Source organism: Orbicella faveolata, unplaced genomic scaffold (assembly GCF_042242905.1).
Source record: "Orbicella faveolata isolate gen_17 unplaced genomic scaffold, um_ofav_v1 contig_47, whole genome shotgun sequence".
NCBI lineage: Eukaryota > Metazoa > Cnidaria > Anthozoa > Scleractinia > Merulinidae > Orbicella > Orbicella faveolata.
This window is the reverse complement of record NW_028301577.1, coordinates 19793053-19815256: the sequence shown is the minus strand read 5'-3', so window position 1 is coordinate 19815256 and position 22204 is coordinate 19793053. Positions and strand designations below refer to the sequence as shown.

At 40.0% G+C, this 22204-nt stretch overlaps 3 protein-coding genes across 3 annotated transcripts in view; all 3 read right to left on the bottom strand.

The window, feature by feature from the left end:
* Positions 1–1456, bottom strand: part of LOC149097500 (uncharacterized) — a 100130-nt gene extending 98674 nt beyond the window's left edge. The window contains exon 1 of the mRNA XM_089279341.1: positions 1341–1456. Coding sequence (XP_089135467.1) covers positions 1341–1456 — 116 coding nt within the window. The remainder of the gene's footprint in view (positions 1–1340) is intronic.
* A 9170-nt stretch (positions 1457–10626) lies between these two features.
* LOC149097499 (BTB/POZ domain-containing protein 6-like) lies at positions 10627–14877 on the bottom strand. Its single transcript, XM_089279331.1, has 2 exons — positions 11262–14877; positions 10627–11229 (listed from the first exon to the last, which is right to left on the bottom strand). The coding sequence occupies exon 1, from the start codon at positions 14789–14791 to the stop codon at positions 13460–13462; it is 1332 nt and encodes a 443-aa protein (XP_089135457.1). The 5' UTR covers positions 14792–14877; the 3' UTR covers positions 10627–11229; positions 11262–13459.
* Positions 14878–18356: 3479 nt separating this feature from the next.
* On the bottom strand, positions 18357–20973 carry LOC110066897 (BTB/POZ domain-containing protein 6-B-like). The gene has a single exon (XM_089280365.1). It carries the CDS (start codon positions 20558–20560, stop codon positions 19235–19237), a length of 1326 nt encoding a protein of 441 aa, XP_089136491.1. The 5' UTR covers positions 20561–20973; the 3' UTR covers positions 18357–19234.
* Between the last annotated feature and the right edge of the window lie 1231 nt (positions 20974–22204).

Sequence of the window (22204 nt, the reverse complement as noted above, 5' to 3'; positions counted from 1 at the left end):
TTTCTAGACATAAGTACTTTTGCGACAATATCCTGCAATCAATTCTTCGACTTGATTACAAACTCTCAAACTATAATTTCTCCACACTGATTGCCTATATTTCCCTTAATATTAATTCTGGGAATCTTTATTTATAATCTTTACATTAATCAAGAGTGTACTTGATAGTGTGGCAAACATTTTTGGACGTACGCATTTCACTTCAAAAATTTATTTTGAGAATAATGGTCACTCCTACTCCTAGCTGTATTACACAATATACTTTCATTTCGAAGCTGCAAACAACTGATTCTCGTTTGTTATTGTTAAACATTCATTTTAATTAATGTTAGTTTTTAGAATCTGTTTGTAAATCAGGACAGTGAGTTATATTCCCAAGTTAGTTTATTGAAAAATATATTTTGATCACATTCGTCATTTACAGGACTGAACCAGGGGCGGGGCGGAAGACTCCTGAAATTTTCGTACAGGCATCATCCAACAAAAAATGACGTCACATCCGGTTTAAACTGCGCTTCGCGGCTCGTTTCACAAAGCGAGAAAATGGCGTTTCGATTACGCACGATTTCCCTTTATTTGTAAACCATCCGTTTCGTTTCATTTTATATTGAGGATGGAAAGATGTTGCAGACACATTACTTCGACTTTTAAGCAAAAATTTCGGGTAAAGAGAAAAGTTTATTATTGTTTTGAAGCAAAATAACCGTGAGCCTTCGGTCATCGTCGGGCGAATTTTACATATTTTCATATATTTCACATATTTTGTTGACTTTTGGTTCTTGTTGTTCGTGATTTAGTGATAACGATAAGTGCAATAGCCTATAATGTTAACAACAACCTGGATGAAGTATTGCTGGCCATAGTTTGCACTGTGTACTACGCAGGAGTACCCAACGACACTTTAACTGGAAATTTAATATGTGACTTCCCAAGCACTGATTCTGTGCTCCCACGTCAATTACCATTAATAATTAACTTTCCTGGGAAAAAAATATCCGCTCTTCACTGCTAGCAAGATCGACTTTATTTCATAAAACTCCCAGCCAGACATAATGAAAATTTTGAATACAGAGCTAGAAAAATGGCAAGTAGCCAAGTAGCCAGCCAGCAGTAAAAGGTAACATTGTAAATGCCAGCAAGGCAATTATAGGCGAAAAAATGTTCTGGCCAGCGTTTTGACCTAGATTAAAAACGAACGCATTGTTTAGGACCTTTATTCAACAGCCTATTGTCTGTTGACTATTATTAGAGATAAATTAGCAATATGTGGTTATTTTTGCCGCTATGAGCAAAATCTACACTTTGATTATGTTATATCACTTAAAAACAATACAACTTACCATTTATGTCTTAAGCGGATCGGACAAGGTGTCTCCCAGCACGTTGTTTTCCGATACTTCAGATGCCTTCCAGGTTCAGCATACGTGTGACAGTTTGGCACTTTACGTTCTGACATATAAAACGATTCACACTTATGTTTAAAATAAGATCCCTCTAATCCTTCTAGACATTCAGATCAAACTTGCTTTCACCAAAGAAATGTCTGTTGCAAAATTACTTTTATATAACGCTGTAAGGGAAATGAACAAAAAATAATATTGAAGTCCTTTACTACTACATATCGGCCTTACTTCTACATTGCTAGCCCAATAATGATTGTAATTTCAACAACAGCAACACACTTTATATGTTTGCCCCGATTTAGTAGTTTACAATTATTTCTAATGATTTTTTTGAAAAATAAAGGGTTATGCCAGCTCCTTAAAACAACCAAAGGGAGCTGGTTTAGTGCTGATTAGTAACACTATGTTTACCTCAAAAGTATTGAAAAACGTGTTTTTCTTTTTCTTTGGACAACTGTCTTCTCTGAGCTTCCCACTCTGGAATTGCGAGATAAAAGTGTATAAACCACATTAGAATCTTTATCATAAAAGGAGTAAAAAAAATCTTGATAATACATACCTTGAATGTTGGTGATCCATCTCAGTCCATGTCACTGATCCATGCCTTAACCAAGACTGCAAAGCACTGTCAACACAACTTTCACAAAATTAATTTAACTTGAAAGCTAAACAACCAAAGACACTCACATTCCTAGAGGTAGTTTGCCGTAAAAATTTCATAAATACCCATTGAAGGGATGTTTAAAGCCGTTCACCGTAAAAGTTTCACACAGTTAAGTGCAAAGTTTCGCAGCAAAGACCCCAGCATTGTTAGGATGTTATGGGCCGTTCACCGTAAAAGTTTCACACAGTTAAGTGCAAAGTTTCGCAGCAAAGACCCCGGCATTGTTGGGATGTTACAGGCCGTTGACCGTAAAAGTTTCACACAGTTAAGTGCAAAGTTTCGCAGCAAAGACCCCGGCATTGTTGGGATGTTACAGGCCGTTGACCGTAAAAGTTTCACACAGTTAAGTGCAAAGTTTCGCAGCAAAGACCCCGGCATTGTTGGGATGTTACAGGCCGTTTACCGTAAAAGTTTCACACAGTTAAGTGTAAAGTTTCGCAGCAAAGACCCCGGCATTGTTGGGATGTTACAGGCCGTTGACCGTAAAAGTTTCACACAGTTAAGTGCAAAGTTTCGCAGCAAAGACCCCGGCATTGTTGGGATGTTACAGGCCGTTCACCGTAAAAGTTTCACACAGTTAAGTGCAAAGTTTCGCAGCAAAGACCCCGGCATTGTTGGGATGTTACAGGCCGTTCACCGTAAAAGTTTCACACAGTTAAGTGCAAAGTTTCGCAGCAAAGACCCCGGCATTGTTGGGATGTTACAGGCCGTTCACCGTAAAAGTTTCACACAGTTAAGTGCAAACATTCGCAGCAAAGACCCCGGCATTGTTGGGATGTTACAGGCCGTTCGCCGTAAAAGTTTCACACAGTTAAGTGCAAAGTTTCGCAGCAAAGACCCCGGCATTGTTGGGATGTTACAGGCCGTTTACCGTAAAAGTTTCACACAGTTAAGTGTAAAGTTTCGCAGCAAAGACCCCGGCATTGTTGGGATGTTACAGGCCGTTGACCGTAAAAGTTTCACACCGTTAAGTGCAAAGTTTCGCAGCAAAGACCCCAGCATTGTTAGGATGTTATGGGCCGTTCACCGTAAAAGTTTCACACAGTTAAGTGCAAACATTCGCAGCAAAGACCCCGGCATTGTTGGGATGTTACAGGCCGTTGACCGTAAAAGTTTCACACAGTTAAGTGCAAAGTTTCGCAGCAAAGACCCCGGCATTGTTGGGATGTTACAGGCCGTTGACCGTAAAAGTTTCACACAGTTAAGTGCAAACATTCGCAGCAAAGACCCCGGCATTGTTGGGATGTTACAGGCCGTTGACCGTAAAAGTTTCACACAGTTAAGTGCAAACATTCGCAGCAAAGACCCCGGCATTGTTGGGATGTTACAGGCCGTTGACCGTAAAAGTTTCACACAGTTAAGTGTAAAGTTTCGCAGCAAAGACCCCGGCATTGTTGGGATGTTACAGGCCGTTTACCGTAAAAGTTTCACACAGTTAAGTGCAAAGTTTCGCAGCAAAGACCCCGGCATTGTTGGGATGTTACAGGCCGTTGACCGTAAAAGTTTCACACAGTTAAGTGCAAAGTTTCGCAGCAAAGACCCCGGCATTGTTGGGATGTTACAGGCCGTTCACCGTAAAAGTTTCACACAGTTAAGTGCAAACATTCGCAGCAAAGACCCCGGCATTGTTGGGATGTTACAGGCCGTTCACCGTAAAAGTTTCACACAGTTAAGTGTAAAGTTTCGCAGCAAAGACCCCGGCATTGTTGGGATGTTACAGGCCGTTCACCGTAAAAGTTTCACACAGTTAAGTGCAAACATTCGCAGCAAAGACCCCGGCATTGTTGGGATGTTACAGGCCGTTCACCGTAAAAGTTTCACACAGTTAAGTGCAAACATTCGCAGCAAAGACCCCGGCATTGTTGGGATGTTACAGGCCGTTGACCGTAAAAGTTTCACACAGTTAAGTGCAAAGTTTCGCAGCAAAGACCCCGGCATTGTTGGGATGTTACAGGCCGTTGACCGTAAAAGTTTCACACAGTTAAGTGCAAACATTCGCAGCAAAGACCCCGGCATTGTTGGGATGTTACAGGCCGTTGACCGTAAAAGTTTCACACAGTTAAGTGCAAACATTCGCAGCAAAGACCCCGGCATTGTTGGGATGTTACAGGCCGTTGACCGTAAAAGTTTCACACAGTTAAGTGCAAACATTCGCAGCAAAGACCCCGGCATTGTTGGGATGTTACAGGCCGTTGACCGTAAAAGTTTCACACAGTTAAGTGTAAAGTTTCGCAGCAAAGACCCCGGCATTGTTGGGATGTTACAGGCCGTTTACCGTAAAAGTTTCACACAGTTAAGTGCAAAGTTTCGCAGCAAAGACCCCGGCATTGTTGGGATGTTACAGGCCGTTGACCGTAAAAGTTTCACACAGTTAAGTGCAAAGTTTCGCAGCAAAGACCCCGGCATTGTTGGGATGTTACAGGCCGTTCACCGTAAAAGTTTCACACAGTTAAGTGCAAACATTCGCAGCAAAGACCCCGGCATTGTTGGGATGTTACAGGCCGTTCACCGTAAAAGTTTCACACAGTTAAGTGTAAAGTTTCGCAGCAAAGACCCCGGCATTGTTGGGATGTTACAGGCCGTTCACCGTAAAAGTTTCACACAGTTAAGTGCAAACATTCGCAGCAAAGACCCCGGCATTGTTGGGATGTTACAGGCCGTTCACCGTAAAAGTTTCACACAGTTAAGTGCAAACATTCGCAGCAAAGACCCCGGCATTGTTGGGATGTTACAGGCCGTTGACCGTAAAAGTTTCACACAGTTAAGTGCAAAGTTTCGCAGCAAAGACCCCGGCATTGTTGGAATGTTAAAGGCCGTTCACCGTAAAAGTATTGCTATTAACAGCATCATTACTCGTTAACTCGTTAACAAAATGTATCAATCAGATCAATGTAATGTCACAAATATACACTGGACGATCAGCATAAAAGATTCACAAACTTGATCTCGTGATTTCATCAACAAATTTGCTCATCTTTTCTTGGGTACCAGTCCATGACATCGGGTAACGTTTGCAGCATCTTTAGCTGTGCTTCTTATAGTTCACGCAGTTAATTTTACACCTGAAAAATGATATGTTTTAGAAAATGTAACATACTGCACAATCCCTCTTATACCGGCGTCCTCCCCCCGTCCACACACACACACACACATGCATCCAAATACGCATACAGCCACGGACAAATAATAATATACGAAACTGGTGATACTATCGGGCCCCTCAATGTAAGATCTAGATCAAGAACTATGTTCACAAAAATAGCTCATTCATGAGAGAATTCAATGAAATGTCTTAGATTTTAACTGATGTTACATTGCTGAAAATTACATTCCCTGGGGCAAGTCAAAGAAGCAAGGATTTAACTGTTTAAGAAAAATAATTGTGGAATAATTTTTTACCGCTCATTTCGTCATCAAACTATAACCCAGAAGCGTGAATTCAGTGAATGGTGTGAACTGGTGCCACGCCCCTCCCCTATTTTTTCGTGTGCCATGTTTCGCGCTTTGGCTTAGCTACATGAACTGAACCGCGCGATAATTGTTCCACCACAAAATCACTGTCTGTGCCATCATAAAACGAAGGACAATAAGGCGAAATGTCTCCATTTCCGGTAACAACGCAGGCATGCAAAATAACTTGTTCTCTAACAGAAACTGAATGTGCGAAAAACACGCGCGTTAACAAATGGGAACGCATAAGAAATTAAATTACACATTATTGTCCTGGCGCTATCGACACCGAAAGAACGAAATCTGGAACGACATGATTGCCTTCTGGTCTTTTCCGACTTTTGACATGGCAAGCCTTTGTATACCAAAAGGCAGCAATAGGTAATCAGCCTTCAGTTATATAAAGAACACGATCGGACTTCAGTAAAGAAACCGATGGAAACAATACTTTCTTACACCGGGAAAAAATAATCATTTCAATATCTCGTCAGTTTGTCCAAGACGCGGCAAATGTGTTTCAATAGCTCATGTTTTAACGTTCGACGCGTTAAAAAGCGGTCATCCTCGACTGCAGAACCGGGATCGGATTTTACTGGTCGTTAAAATTACAGAATTGAAATTACACTTGGAAGTAGGATCACTGTGGATGAATGCACTGACAATTTCGAAAACCCTTCCAAGTTCTGAGACATATTAGGCCTTTTCTTGCTTTCACTGTCTTCACTGAAGCTGCATTTTCCGTTGGGTTTGAAATACAATACAGTGGCGAATACAGTTTGAAAACCTGCGCCGGCTTTTCCCGCACACATTGCTTAAACATTATCACTGAATATTAAATATATAGGCTGATTCAGCTAGTTCAACTCCAAAGTAGTTCTTACCTGAACCTTTGAATTTATCAGTGGAGTCCTCAGAGTTCTCTGGCTGCCAAACCCTCAAACAACTGGTCGGCAAAATCTGATCGCGCTTGAAACCGACCGTTGGACACAAAATTATACCGGAACAATGTTTTAGTTACAAAATATTACGAGGTTACTGGAGTCTCACCGGGCCTCAGGCAAAAATGTGAAAAGACTGCAGAAACCAACAAACGTCATCACCAGATAACCAGTTGTCTCAAGGTAGAACATGAAAGCAGAACAGACGATGATTTTCCGCGACCGGATCAACGGTGGTGAAACATGCAAATGAACGTGGGAAAAAAGGAGCGTCAAGGGAAAAGAAACCGATCTAATTTCACACTATAAATGACAGCAGAACAGACTTCTATTGTTTGCTGGTAAACAAAACTTTAATAAACAACTAACATTCTATTGTAAGCATGTTTTCAAACAAAAGGTCAAGCAGTCAGAGAGTGTCAAGTGACACACTTCAGTCAGTGATCGCATCCGGAATGTAATTTCCAGCCAGAACTGATTAGTAAAACCACAATGTAAGCTATTTGAACACCAAAAAAAATTTTCCAGCTAGTTAGTTCTCGATAAGCTAAATTCTCAGCAAGATTCTGTTTAATGCTAAAATTCCCAGCCAGCTCAACTTTAGTCTGCAGAGCGGATATTTTGCGGAGCGGATCCGACGGGTACTCCTGCCTGTGTCATCGGCCCTTTTCACAACAAACTTCACATCGCTGAAGAGATCGTTGTTGAACATAAACTTGCTTCTTTCTCTGATGGTGGGTCTTGCTGTTTGCCAGTTTTCCTTGGCGACAGACATGGTTTCTCTACTGAAATCTTTATAGTTTAAGCCAAGAAAGTTTGAGATTGCTAGACCGTGTAGATTCGTGATAAAAAGTGGGTGGCAACTCGAGACAGCGGTGGGTTCAAAAATTTGAATATAATATTACTTAACTGGAAGCCCTCAGTTGGTGTGACCGGTCACGCTAAGAGAGTGTTTGGTCACAACTTATTACTATCAGTCGGATCTTCCCAGGAATTTTGTACCAAGAAAAATAGAGTAGAAAACAAGTTTCCTCCGGGTTATACTCTTTTTTTTTTATATAAGAATATTGTTTTTCCGGCCCAGGCTTAATATTCTTATTTTTCTGCCGATTTTGGACTGAAAATATTCTTGTGAGTATTCTTAGACTATTGCGTGTGGCATTTCTGTTTTCGAATGTATTTGGTGTGTGGATGGTGTAAAAGTAATTTTGGAGCCAGCCTGATATGACGCACGTAACTTCTTGCTGAAATGTTATTAGCATCAAACGCACGGCTAGTGCTGTTTTTGTTGCTGCTTTGCTATAGTTTTGCCGTTTAGAGAAAGGAAAAATTTCATATGGTTTAGTTTAAAACATATAATTTTATTTACAAATTTTCAACTTACAAAATTATGTTTTTTTTAAAATCTCGGCCTCGAGTTTAGTCTTAATATATTCTTGAAATTTTTGCAAATTTCTGCCTCGATATTCTTATAAAATATATTCATCTGGTTTGAAACTGTACTCATCCAAGGAGCGCCTAGTTACTGTAATGCAACCAACAAAGTTGGCAAGAAACACTTATTAGGGGAAGCAGTAAATACTAGACTAGTTTTCCCAATACAACAGTGGTCAATTTTGTCTTAGGGCGTGGTTTATTTGGGGTCGGTTAGCAGCTCTTGTAAGGTCTCACATGAATGGCTCGATACCCTTTAAGGGATCAACAGAACAAACAACAGAAACAATTTCCTTAACCCTAAAACAATAACAGCTGCTGCAATAATAAAACAATAGCAGCTCTTGTAGGGTTTCACATGAATGGCTCTACCCTTTAAGGGAACAACAGAACGAACAACAGAACAAACAACAGAAACAATGTCCCTAGCCCTAAAACAATAACGGTCACTACAGTAATAAAACAATAGCAGCTTACGAGAGCTGCTACACTCCTATTTACTTGGAGTGTTTGTGAATGAGATATAAAAACTACCTTGTACTGCAACTGTGAGGGTAGACTGAGCACAACTGGAGAATGCGCTTCCGGTGCCTAGCTGTGTTTGCATCGTTGCCGTATAATAATCCCGTTGTTGATTTATTGAAAATATATGTTTTAACATTCATTAATTACAGGACTGAACTTACATTATACGGACAACTTTCATTACATAAAATTACATTGTTTACGTCTTTTTTATATAAAATATTGCAATTCATCGTTTACACTACCAGCCTAGTTTTCTCCGTTAATCTTTGTGGGAATTTCTTAAACCTGGCATTATTGTTCGATGTGTCAAATAATCTTGCACAGAAAAATATCACAAAATGTACACAAAATGTACAAGCTCAGTAAAATACAAATTCGTGCTCCTAAAGTGTTTTTAGTGAACAATGTTCCTGTCACTAAAGGTTTTAAGTTGTCATGATGAGAATAAAGCAGATTATTATAGTTTGAGATTTGCTTTTCATTTTCTGCTTTGTATTACACTATTGCGTTGTAAACATTTAACAGCAAAGCTTATTTATAACTCTTGCAACATCATATATAGTATAACTAGTTGTTTCTCTTTATTCTGGTCACCTGCATGTTTCCTTTGCAATGTATGAGTGTCGAAAACAAAGAGAAAACAACGCTAGAAGAACATGAAATAGTGGGTGCGTCCGATCTTTGAACAAAAAACCAGGACAGCACACGGCTAGTACCAGAACCTCGTCAGAGAACTGAGTTTGGGTGATCCAAAATATTATTTCCGGTGAACGGGATTAACTTTCTTGATCTCACGGGCCGCACCAGTTGATTGACGCCGCCATTTTGAAAATAGTGGTGGTGGATTGGGTTCGACAATTCTTGCGGCAATCTGATTGGTTCTTTGTTATGTTGTTATGTCAATGTTGCTCGCACGACATGGATATAATGACATAAGGAAAAAAACAGTGTTTCGTTATGTAGTTATTTTCATGCTGTTGTGTTATTACGTCAGCATGATCACACTGTAAGCATAACGACATAAACGTGATAAAGCCCTTGTTATGTCGTTACGTCGCAAGTGTGAACCAGACTTTACACCACAAGGAAAAGCTCGCGATGTTCGGGTGTGGTCGCGTGTGTACTGTAGCTTCCACCTAGTATACAGCAACTTAGACTAGTCTTCTGCGCTTGCGTTACAATCAAAGCGCTTTGTTCTAGAAAATGTTGAAGTCTTACGGTAGTCTGGTTATTTGTCCAAATCTTTGATATGTCAATGAAAATGTAAGAGGTGTAGCTTTGTGCATTTTTAGTGTAGCGTGCCTCATTTTAGTTGTTCTGATTATTTAACGATGTCCAGTATTCTGTGCGTTGCTGTGCTGTCCGTTTTTGATACAATTAGGATTATAAGCAGAGTGATAATAAACCAATAAAACAAAGTGGAATTTAGACTTGTAGCCAAAGTGAAACAATGCACAGAGCTTTGTTATTGTAGTTTTACTTCAATGGGTAAACGTTTTGTTACATGAGCGGCGATTGTTCTTGAGACAACTGTTGTCTGCTGGACTTGAGTTGCATCACATTTAATCCTTGGACTCTCAATATTATGATGTAAATTCTCCTTTGCCGTTGTCATTGTTATCAGGGAGTTTAAGAAGCGACGGCGACGCCGAGGACAACGTCGATTAAATAATAACTTTACATTTTACCTACGAATCTCGCGATACTCTAAACTCATTTAGTTTGGTTCTCTTTGTCTAAACTATCTCGAAACTGGTTATTGAACACAAGGTTAAATTCGAAATATAAACTTTAAATATTATCCGTTGTGGTTCACGTTCTCCACACAACGCAAAATTTGGTCATTTCACGTTGTTATTTTGCAGAGGACGGCAAAGAGATGTACCAAGAATTATAATGCACGTGCACAGCCATTGCTCAGCTCATTACACCTTTTGTTTAGCGATGTTCCCGTTGCCGTTGCCGTCGTGGTTTTCTTAAACTCCCTAATAACTTATCTTAGTTCTGGTTGTACATCAACCCAAACTGGGTTTCGTGATTGACACTTGACTATTTTCTTATCATCTGTACTTAATGGCTTTCTGATGCAGTACGGAGAAATCAGATGTTGATCGCTTTTGTTTATGTTTAAACAGACCTTGAGCCACCTTGCCTGAGCTCTGTTTACCGCTCGGCAACAAAAACCAGACACGAGATTGGAGTAATATGGTTGTGGGTAAGACTCATAGCCGCTTTAATAAAATATCAAATTTATCGAGAAAATCCTTCATACATAGTTTGGCCCAGTAAAGTTTGGGCACTGAACAGGTAGAAAGAGAAGCGGCTAGGATATGGGAAGGAGGAGGAATGAAAAACATGTCTTTACCGCAGATGAAATCGGGATAACACTCGAGCTTACATGGCTGGGCTGTTCGCATGACCCCATGTTCAAACCCATGAAGTGGTTAATGGTTATTCCAATCTACTCTTCCCAAAGTTTAAAGGCACTGATAAATTATTAATTACTTAAACCGAAACTTAAGACATAAAAAAACCTATTTCCAAGCAAAGAAGAACTTTGAGGCTGAGATTGAACCAAATTTTAAAAACATGCTAAGAATCCCGCAGATTGAGAGTCACTAGAGGACGTTAAGAACAGCGTGAATTCTGGTAAAATGTAAAACTTGAGTTTATACAGTCCAATAACCAAGTACAGTGGAACCTGGATTTAACGAACCTGTATTTAACGAAGTCCTCGATATAACGAACGATATTCTATGTCCCGGCCAAAGTTACAGTAAAATGTATGGAATAGAACCTCGATATAACGAACCTCGATATAACGAATTCTTCGATATAACGAACATAATCCGGAAGCCCAAACGTAAAATCTACCTCGATATAGCGCATTACAATGTCAACACGCGACAAAAGATAAACGCTGACCAGATCAACAGTCAACAAATTCTTGTAATCCTTGTGGCATAACCTCTTTGTTGCAACATTTTTAAATCGCTACTCTGAAAGTGTGGTTCTTTTGTAAACAAAAGCTGCGCGTCTGCTTTAAAGTGAAAATAATTGATATTGAAAGCCACCGTGCCTAATGAATTGCATCTCAGAACGCGGCACTTCTGGGAGACGAAAACTGCATTGAATTGCGTGACAGAAGTCACCTGTGTTACAAATCAATCATTAACTATGACCTTGATATAACGAACATTTTGGTCGTTTCCCCTCAAATTCGTTATATCGAGGTTTTCGATATAACGAACCCTCGATTTAACGAACAAATTTGGCCGGTCCCCAGCCACTTCGTTAAATCGAGGTTCCACTGTACCTTTAAGGTGATTCCTCAGTCTTGCATTGCGCATCCCTACTGCGCACGATTTTCGCGTCATTAGCGCGGGCACACGTACACAACGTAGGAGATTTTCCCTCAAGTTTAGCTCGGCAGCGAAATAAATGCTCGTTTTCTCTTAAACGGGCTTGGTGACCTATATTTTTTATTGCATAATTTTGGTGTCCAAATTATCCTCTTCAAGCTAAAATATTGAGAAAAAAATTGTTCGGAAGGAAAAAATGATATAGCTAAAAGAGTGCACAAAACCGGTACGCCAGGATGCGAATTATCATATGACCTCGAAAACGATGATTTGCGGCCCTTTTTGAGTCAATGTCGTTTAGAATTGTGTGATTTTGCTATAAATTATACGATTACATTGTTCCATGTGCCCGATACTTTCTACCTATCAAGATTTCTTCAAGTATTTCTTTAATAACGTTTGCTTTCAGCTACCGCAAAATACGACGTCAACCGATGAAATAACGCGCGTGATTAGGCATAAATGGAGTAAGATTGGCCCATCATATCGCTTTAGCGATAATGGTGACCTATCCTTTTAATTGTATTTTACGATACAGTGCCTGGTGGGGAACATTCGGGGAAAGTTTCAAAAAAAGTTATTCGGCAACTTTTATTTCTGAGGAATCACATTAAGGTCGATTTTTACTAGCACATTACTGATAACCCTAACTAACAAATTTTTTTACCACAACAATTATTATCAAGCTATGGCCCTGTCCGCACTACGCCGGAGAAATTTGAAAAGGCAGCTTTATTTCTCCGGTCAGGCCTGCCGTCCACACTAATCCGTCACGAAAACGAAGCTTTATTTCTCCGGTCAGGCCTACCGTCCACACTAATCCGTCACGAAAACGAAGCTTTATTTCTCCGGTCAGGCCTACCGTCCACACTAATCCGTCACGAAAACGGAGCTTTATTTCTACGGTTAGGCCTACCGTCCACACTAATCCGTCACGAAAACGAAGCTTTATTTCTCCGGTCAGGCCTACCGTCCACACTAATCCGTCACGAAAACGAAGCTTTATTTCTACGGTTAGGCCTACCGTCCACACTAATCCGTCACGAAAACGGAGCTTTATTTCTCCAGTCAGGCCTACCGTCCACACTAATCCGTCACGAAAACGAAGCTTTATTTCTACGGTTAGGCCTGCCGTCCACACTAATCCGTCACGAAAACGAAGCTTTATTTCTCCGGTCAGGCCTACCGTCCACACTAATCCGTCACGAAAACGAAGCTTTATTTCTACGGTTAGGCCTGCCGTCCACACTAATCCGTCACGAAAACGAAGCTTTATTTCTCCGGTCAGGCCTACCGTCCACACTAATCCGTCACGAAAACGAAGCTTTATTTCTACGGTTAGGCCTGCCGTCCACACTAATCCGTCACCAAAACGGAGCTTTTCGAAAACGCACTTCAAACGGGAGGAATTTGAAAACACCAGCTTTGCGTTTTAGTGTGGACGGAAAACTTTTTGAAAACGGAGATTTTCGGAAACGATGACGTTACGATATTACGGTGATTGTTGCATTTTCAAATTCTCCGGCGTACGGTGGACGGGGTCTAGATCATAAAACAGGAAAAGCGAATAAAAATAGAACTTGACTCGAACTTGACTTGGGCTGCGATAAAACTCCTCGATAAGAACGAGCCAATCAAAATGCGTGAATAATTCGACATATTATATAAATTGATATGAATTTAGAGAGAAAAAATTAACTCGGGAAACTGACCCCGTTGAGTGGTTGTTCCACTACCCGTAGAGGCAATATCTAAAAAGGTAAAAGTTACTCCAGAACATGTAACAGTGCTATCACCGTTGTCTCCACATATCGAATCAGGGCCACTTATTTTAGCTTCTACAAAGTATTTGGTGTTTTTCCGTAAAAGGACCTCTTGGTTGTCAAACAAGACTTTAAAACCGAAATAGTTAAATTTCCCCCCCTGTAAAAGCTCAGAGGAAAATTGCCCAGTTTTATGCATCAAAGCTGTAATTCCAAACAATGGCGTTACCGCCAATTCTACCGTGTAAGTATTATTCTCACCACCAATTAAGCACACTCCGAGTAGCTTGATATCTCTGTCTACAGAAAATGAGATAAGATGGTCTCTCAAGGGGCCGTATCGCAATCTGCGATTTGATAACGAGTTAAATCTACAGCATCGTTGAATGTCACCGTCAGAACCTGATCTTTTAGTTTTTGAAAATTCTTTCGGCGGACTCGGGACTGAATTCCGAAGTTTGAGAACACTGATGATTTCTTCTGTTGTTAATATTTTACTGTCCAAAACCACACTGGCGAAATCTTTTTCATCCATGATCGGAAAACGTATTCCTTTAATGATTTCTTCTCCAAGAATTCTTCTTTTCGCTTCCCCATCTGCCGCCAAACCTTGCCTTTCACATTCCTTTGTTGCCCACAAGTCAACAGTCTTAAACAGCTCAATCTCTTCAATGGTCAGATTGTCATGCTTGACTACTGCTTCAAGTAAGGACCTCTCAATGGTCTCAAAACACTCTGATTTCAACGCCTCTTCTGTCTGTTTACTGATCAGTTTCCAGCATCGATCCACCAGGTTTTTCTCTTCGAATTTCTGAGCAGAGGGCAAGATACTGAAAACATTTGATGGATCTAAGTTATCTTGCAGATATTTCATGCATTTATCAGCCAATGAAGGCACCATGTATTTCTTCGACAAATACAACACTCCCATCACATTACTTCCGCTCAAGTTCACTTCATCGCTGTACATGTAACGAAACAACTCCAACAGACTGTCGTACTCACAGTCAGGCAGTTCAATAGAGTCTGTAGTCTCCGCCAGCTCACCATAAAACATGGCTTCAAACACAGGACTGCTAATCGACAGCACGAACTTGTGAGCGGGAATCACTTGTTTACTTTCGCTTTCGTCATCGGCTCTTTTGACGAGAAACTTCACATCGCTGAAGAGATTGTTGTTGAACATAAACTTGCTTCTTTCTCTGATGGTGGGTCTTGTTGTTTGCCAGTTTCTCTGGACGACAGACATGATTTCTTTACGGAGATCACCGTAGTTTAAAGGAGGAGCGTTTGAGGTTGCTAGACCGTGTAGATTCGTGATGAAAAGTGGGTGGCAACTCGAGACAGCGGTGTGTTCAAAAATTTGAATATATAATTACTTAACTGGAAGCCATCACGAACTCAGTTGGTGTGACCAGTCACGCTAAAAGAGTGTTTGGTGACACCTTCCTTATTATCAGTCGGATTTTCCCAGGAATATTGTACCAAGAAAAATAGAGTAGAAAATAAGTTTCCCACGGGCTACGCTCTCTTTTTCTAAGAATATTGCTTTTCCGGCCCAGGCTGAATGTACTTATTTTTCTGCCGATTTTGGACTGAAAATATTCTTGTGAATATTCTTAGATTATAGAGTATGCCATTTCTGTTTTCGAATGTATTTGTTGTCTGGATGGTGTTAAAGTAATTTTGGAGCCAGCCTGCAGGCATTAATGTCTGATATGACGCACATAACTTCTTGCAGAAATGTTATTAGCACCAAACATACGGCAAGTGCTGTTTTTGTTGCTGTTTCCCTATAGTTTTGCCGTTTAGAGAAAGGAAAAATTTCATATGGTTTAGTATACAACATATAATTGTATTTACAAATTTTCAACTTACAAAAGTATGTTTTTTTAAAAAAATCTCGGTCTCGAGTTTAGTCTTCATATATTCTTGAAATTTTTGCAAATTTCTGCCTCGATATTCTTCTGGTTTGAAACTATACTCAAGCAGGGAGCGCCTAGTTATTGTAACGCAACCGACAAAGTTGACAAGAAACACTTATCAGGGGAAGCAATAAATACTAGACTAGAGTTCCCAATACAACAGTGGTCAATTTTGTCTTAGGCCCAGTTCAGACGTCGTGCTTCTGCCGTGCCGAACTAAATTGCAATTTGGTTCGACTGTAGCACGACAGGAAATCAACTCTGATTCAGACGTCGTGCCAGAGTCGAATCAAATCCAGGGTTTACTGAAGCCTCGTAACAATTCTCCTCCTAACTCCCCCAGGGAACGAAATCTCGCCAAAACACATTGACATAATTTATGGATTTAGTTTGGCGCGACAGAAGCACGACGTTTGAATCGCTGCCGTGCCAGAGTCGTGTAGCACGGCAGAGCTTGTCGAACTTAATTGCTTGCCGAACTTAATTCAAAAGTTTGATTCAGACGCCGTGCTTCTGCCGTGCTTTTGTCGAACTTAATTCCTGAATTTAGTTCGGCACGGCAGAAGCACGACGTCCGAACTGGGCCTTAAGGCGTGTTTTATTTGGTTTCGGGTAGCAGCTCTCGCTGGGTCTCACATGAATTGTTGGATACTCTTTAAGGGAACAACGGAACAAACAACAGAAACAATGCCCCTAGCCCTAAAAGAATAACAGCTCCTACAATAATAAAACAATAGCAGCTCTTGTAGGGTCTCACATGAATGACGCGATACCCTTTAAGAGAACAAAAGAACAAATAACGTTTACTGCAACTGTGAGGGTAGACTGAGCACAACTGGAGAATGCGCTTCCGGCGATTAGCTTTGTTTGCATCGTTTGCGTATAATTACCCCCAGTTGATTTATTTAAAATATATATGTTAATAACAGTCATTAATAACAGGACTGAACTTACATTATATAGACAACCTTCATTACATTAAATTACATTGTTTACGTCTTTTTTATATAAAATATTGCAATTGTTCATTTACACTACCAACCTACTTTTCTCCGTTAATCTTTGTGGAAATTTCTTAAACCTGGCATTATTGTTCGATGTGTCAAATAATCTTGCACAGAAAAATGTCACAAAATGTACAAACTCAGTGAAATACAAATTCGTGCTCCTAAAAAGGTTTTAGTGAACAATGTTCTGGTTTATACTAAAGGTTTTAATTTGTCATGATGAGATTAAGGCAGACTGTTATAGTTTGAGATTTGCTTTTCATTTTCTGCTCTGTATTACACTATTGCATTGTCTCTTTATAACACTTGCAACATCATATATAGTATAACTAGTTGTTTCCCTTTATTCTGGTCACCTGCATGTTTGCTTTGCAATGTATGAGTGTCGAAAACAAAGGGAAAACAACGCTAGAAGAACATGCAATAGTGGGTGCGTCCGATCTTTCAACTAAAAACCAGGACAGCACACGGCTAGTACAAGAACCTCGTCAGAGAACTGAGTTTGGGTGATCCAAAATATTATTTCCGGTAAACGGGATTAACTGTCTTGATCTCATGGGCCGCACCAGTTGATTGACGCCGCCATTTTGAAAATAGTGTTGGTGGTGGACTGCGTTCGACAATTCTTGCGCCGATTTGATTGGTTCTTTGTTATGTTGTTTTGTCAATGTTGTTCGCACGACATGGATATAATGACATAAGGAAAAAAACAGTGTTTCGTGTTGTAGTTATTTTCATGCTGTTGTGTTATTACGTCAGCATGTTCACACTGCACGCATAACGACATAAAGGTGATTAAGCCCTTCTTATGTCGTTATGTCGCAAGTGTGAACCGGGCTTTACACCGCAAGGAAAACCTCGCGACGTTCGGGTGTGGTCGCGTGTGTGCTGCATCTTCCACATAGTAGACAGGAACCTAGACTAGTCTTCTGCGCATGCGTTACAAGCAAAGCGCTTTGTTCTAGAAAATGTTGAAGCATTAGGGTAGTCTGGTTATTTGTCCAAATCTTTGATATGTCAATGAAAATGTAAGAGGTGTAGCTTTGTGCATATTTAGTGTGGCGTGCCTCATTTCAGTTGTTCTGAATAGTTAACGATGTCCAGTGTTCTGTGCGATGCTGTGCTGTCAGTTTTTAATACAATTAAGATTATAAGCAGAGTAATAATAACCGAATAAAAGAAAGTGGAATTTAGACTTGTAGCGGAGAGCTTTGTTATTGTAGTTTTATTTCAATGGGCAAACGTTTTTTAATATGAGCGACGACGATTTTCATCTTTAAAATAACTGCTGGACTTGAGTTGTATCACCTCTCAAGATTAAGATATAAATTTTCCTTTCTCATTTTCGTCGTTGTCATTCTTATTATGTTAGTTCTGGTTGTATGTCAACCCAAATTTTGTTTCTTGATTAATACATTTCTATTTTCCCATCATCTGTACCGTACAGTTTTCTGATGCGGTTCGGAGAAATCAGATGTCGATCGTAATTGGAAATGACCAAATAATAGGTCTTGAGCCGCCTTGTCTGAGCTCTGTTTACTCGGCAACAAAAACCAGACATGAGATTGGAGTAATATGGTTGTGGTTAAGACTCATAGCCGCTTTTAATAAAATATCAAATTCATTGAAAAAATCCTTCATACATAGTTTGGCCCAGTAAAGATGTGGGCACTGAACACGTACAAAGACAAGCGGCTAGGATATGGGAAGGTGGAGGAATGAAAAACATGTCTTTTCTGCAGATGAAATCGGGATAACGCTCGAGATTACATGGCTGGGCTGGTCACATGACCCCATGTTCAAACCCTGGAGGGGGTTAATGTTTATCAGTTCCAGTCTACTCCTCCCCACTATTTAAAGTCAGTGATAAATTGCAAATGACTTAAATCGAAAGTAAAGACATCAAAATTCTATTTTCCAGGGACAAATTTTAACTTTTTTGTAGAATCTTTTTTTAAGAACATTGAGGCTGAGATTGAACCAAATTTCAACATGTTAAGAACCCCGCAGATTGAGAGTCACTAGAGGAAGTTTATTGTAACAAGTTTTTGAAAGAACAGTGTGAATTCTGCTAAAATGTGAAATTTGAGTCTATACAGTCCAATAATCAAGAACTTTTAAGGTCGATTTTCACTAGCGCATAACTGGGAAAAATAACTGACAATTTGTTTTACAATAACAGTTGTAGTCAAACTATGGTCCTGTCCACACTACGGGGGAGGAATTTGAAAGCGCAGCTTTATTTCTCCGGTTAGGCCTACCGTCCACACTAATCCGTCACGAAAACGGAGCTTTATTTCTCCAGTTAGGCCTACCGTCCACACTAATCCGTCACGAAAACGGAGCTTTATTCCTCCGGTTAGGCCTGCCGTCCACACTAATCCGTCACGAAAACGGAGCTTTATTCCTACGGTTAGGCCTACCGTCCAAACTAATCCGTCACGAAAACGGAGCTTTATTTCTCCGGTTAGGCCTACCGTCCACACTAATCCGTCACGAAAACGGAGCTTTTCGAAAACGATGATGTCACGGTAATCATGTGATTTCCATGACCGAGTTTTCCTCAAACACAAATCCTTGCAGATGATTGGTCCGTTCTCAAATTGATCCGGCGCAATGTAGGTCTTAAAAAAGGAAAAGCGAATAAAAATAAAAATTGACTCGAACTTGACTTGGGTTGCGATACAACTCCTCCATAAGAAAGACTGAGCCAATCAAAATACGAGAATAATTCGACATATTATAAAAATTGATATGAATTTATAGAGAAAACATTAATTCGGGAAACTGATCCTGTTGGATGTTTGTTCCATTACTACTGAATAAAGTGTTACTAAATTTAAAAGTTACTCCTGAACATGCGACAAACTGATCACCGTTGTCTCCACACGTCGAATCAGGGCCAGTTATTTTAGCTTCTACTTCGTACAAGGTCTTTCTCTCTAAAAGAACCTGTTCGTTGTCAAACAAGACTTTAACACCAAAATAGGTAAATTTGTTTCCCTGTAACAGCTCTGAGGAAAATGTTCCGGTTTTAAGGACCAAAACTTTGAAACGTTTGAGATCCCTTACCACCAGTTCTACGGAGTAAGTATTATTCTCACCACCAAATAAGCACACTCCGAGTAGCTTGGTATCTCTGTCCAGTAAAAATAAGATACAATTTTGATCTCTCGAGGGGCCATATTTCCATCTGCGGTCTGATAACGAGTTAAATCTACAGCATCGTTGTATGTCACCGGTTGAAACAGATCTTTTAATTTTTGGAAACACCATCGGAGAACTCGGGACTGAATTTAGATGTTTGATAACACTGACGATTTCTTCTTTTGTTAATATTTTGCTGTCTAAAACCACACTAGCGAATTCTTTTTCATCCATTATTGGGAAGCGTATCGCCTTAATTATTTCTTCTCCAAGAATTTTTCTTTTCGCTTTTCCATCTGCTGCTAAACCTTGCCTTTCACATTCCTTCGTCGCCCACAAGTCAACAGCTTTAAACAGCTCTATTTCTTGGATCGTTAGATTGTCATGCTTGACTACTGCTACAAGTAAGGACCTTTCAATGGTCTCGAAACACTCTGATTTCACCGCCTCTTCTGTTTGTTTACTGATCACTTTCCAACATTGATGAAACAGCTTGTTCTCTTCGTATTTCTTCGCAGATGGCAGGATGCTGAAAACATTTGATGAATCTAAGTTATCTTTCAGATATTCAATGCATTTATCAGCCAGCGAAGGCACCATGTACTTCTTCGCCAAATACAACACTCCCATCACATTACTTCCGCTCAAATTCACTTCATCGCTGTACATATAACGAAACAACTCCAAAAGACTGTCGTACTCACAGTCAGGTAGTTGAATACAGTCTGTAGTCTCTGCCAGCTTACCGTAAAACATTGCTTCAAACACAGGACTGCTAGTCGCTAGCACAAACTTGTGAGTAGGAATCACTAGTTTACTTTCATTTTCGTCGTCGGCTCTTTTGACGAGAAACTTCACATCGCACTCGTTGAACATAAACTTGCTTCTTTCTCTGACTGTTGGTGTTGTTGTTTGCCAGTTTTCCTCGAAGACAGACATGATTTCTTTACTGAAATCCACGTAGTTTGAACCAAGAGAGTTTGATATTGCTAGACGGTGTAGAGTCGTGATAAAAAGTTGGTGGCAACTCGAGACAGCGGTAGGTTAAAATATTTGAATTTAAAGATACTTACAAAGTAAATAAACTGCAAAGCCGTGAACTAAGAAAACAGGCAGTGCTGGCCAGACCAGCCTTCTTCACTGAGGTTTAGATATTCACTAAATTATAAAAATGAAATTACAATATTATATATAATGGTGGATGTCGTAACACATACTTCGAAACTAAAAGGAGTGGCGGAAATGACGAACAAAACGAACTAAGTAAAGTAAAGATGAAGCGGGTCTACGCAGGTAAATACCTCTTACTAACTGAGTCCGAGGGCCGTACTGTACGTTACGGACCGAGATTTTTTCCCCATCGATTTATGGCCTAAGCGCGAATCGCGCGGGCCATAAATCGAAGGGGAAAAACGAGGATCCGTAACTTACAGTACGGACGCAGAAAACGAGGTTAGTAAGACATTTTTTATAACTTCTGTGTGTCTGACGAGTTGAGGAACGATTTCTATTCACGCGGAACAGCCTCAAATTTCTGACGCAATTCGAAAGCAAAACGAGTCAATTTGAAATCGTTGTTAAGTGACTCGTAAGTCTCTAGAAGGTTTTAATACACAATTCCAGGAGTAAAAGGAAGTTTTAAACTTTTACTTGCTAAAAAGTTAAGAACACTTGGCGACAAATTACAAGAAATTTTGGCAACAAAAACAGCTTTTAATTTTAGCGGGCCGTACAGTAGAATACACCCCGCTAAATTGACCTATCACAGCGCGCGTACTAATTGAGAGATATAATAACATGTTTTTCGATTCATCGCGTCTATTCATATGGAGCGTTTTCAGTCACGTGACCAGCAGCCATGCAAATTTATTGGAACAAATGAAACTGTTTAGATAAGAAAAGAGTTGAACTCCTAAAGGATTGGTTTGTTACACCAACATGGCCGCCGTTTCATTGTTTTGGAACACCAATATGACTGCCGTGACGTCATGTGAAAACGTTCTATTGTTATAAGCCGTAAGCGTTTTTGCTCTTGCCATGATGAATTTTGAATTAAGATAATGGGTTTTGTTTTTGCCGTGAGTATTTGTAATTTGCCGGGAGTAATTTGAATTTTTTCGAATTTTATTTTGCCGTGATGAATTTTAATTTGCCGTCACAAATTTCACTTTGCCGTGACAGTTGTGGGCATCCTAGATTTCTGTTTGAGTAATCGAACGCACTCAATAAGCTGTGATTACTCAGTAAGCAGTGGTTACTTCTAGTTTAAAATAGACATTTTAATCACATTTTAGTTAGCGACAAGGTAAACAGTTTCCCTATTCGAAAAGGGAAACTGCTTTTATTGTCGACAACTACGTTTTGACCGTTTTTTCCGTGTGTGAGAATCACTGCTTTAGTTGTCGACAACTATCGAAACTGCGTTGTCAGTGGACAGTGGTGTCAGCATGCGTGTTGTGTTTTGAGCATGCGTAGTGAACTTTAGTTCCCAAGGTCTCGCTGACCGGACTTACACATCAACAACTAAACTCCAATGTGTGGAATGCAAGCATCGGATTAGTTGTTGATAACATTTAAGTGCCC

Coding starts and splice junctions, on each gene's coding strand:
- LOC149097499 (XM_089279331.1), bottom strand. CDS start 14,791: ATGTCTGTCGTCCAGAGAAACTGGCAAACAACAAGACCCACCATCAGA.
- LOC110066897 (XM_089280365.1), bottom strand. CDS start 20,560: ATGTCTGTCTTCGAGGAAAACTGGCAAACAACAACACCAACAGTCAGA.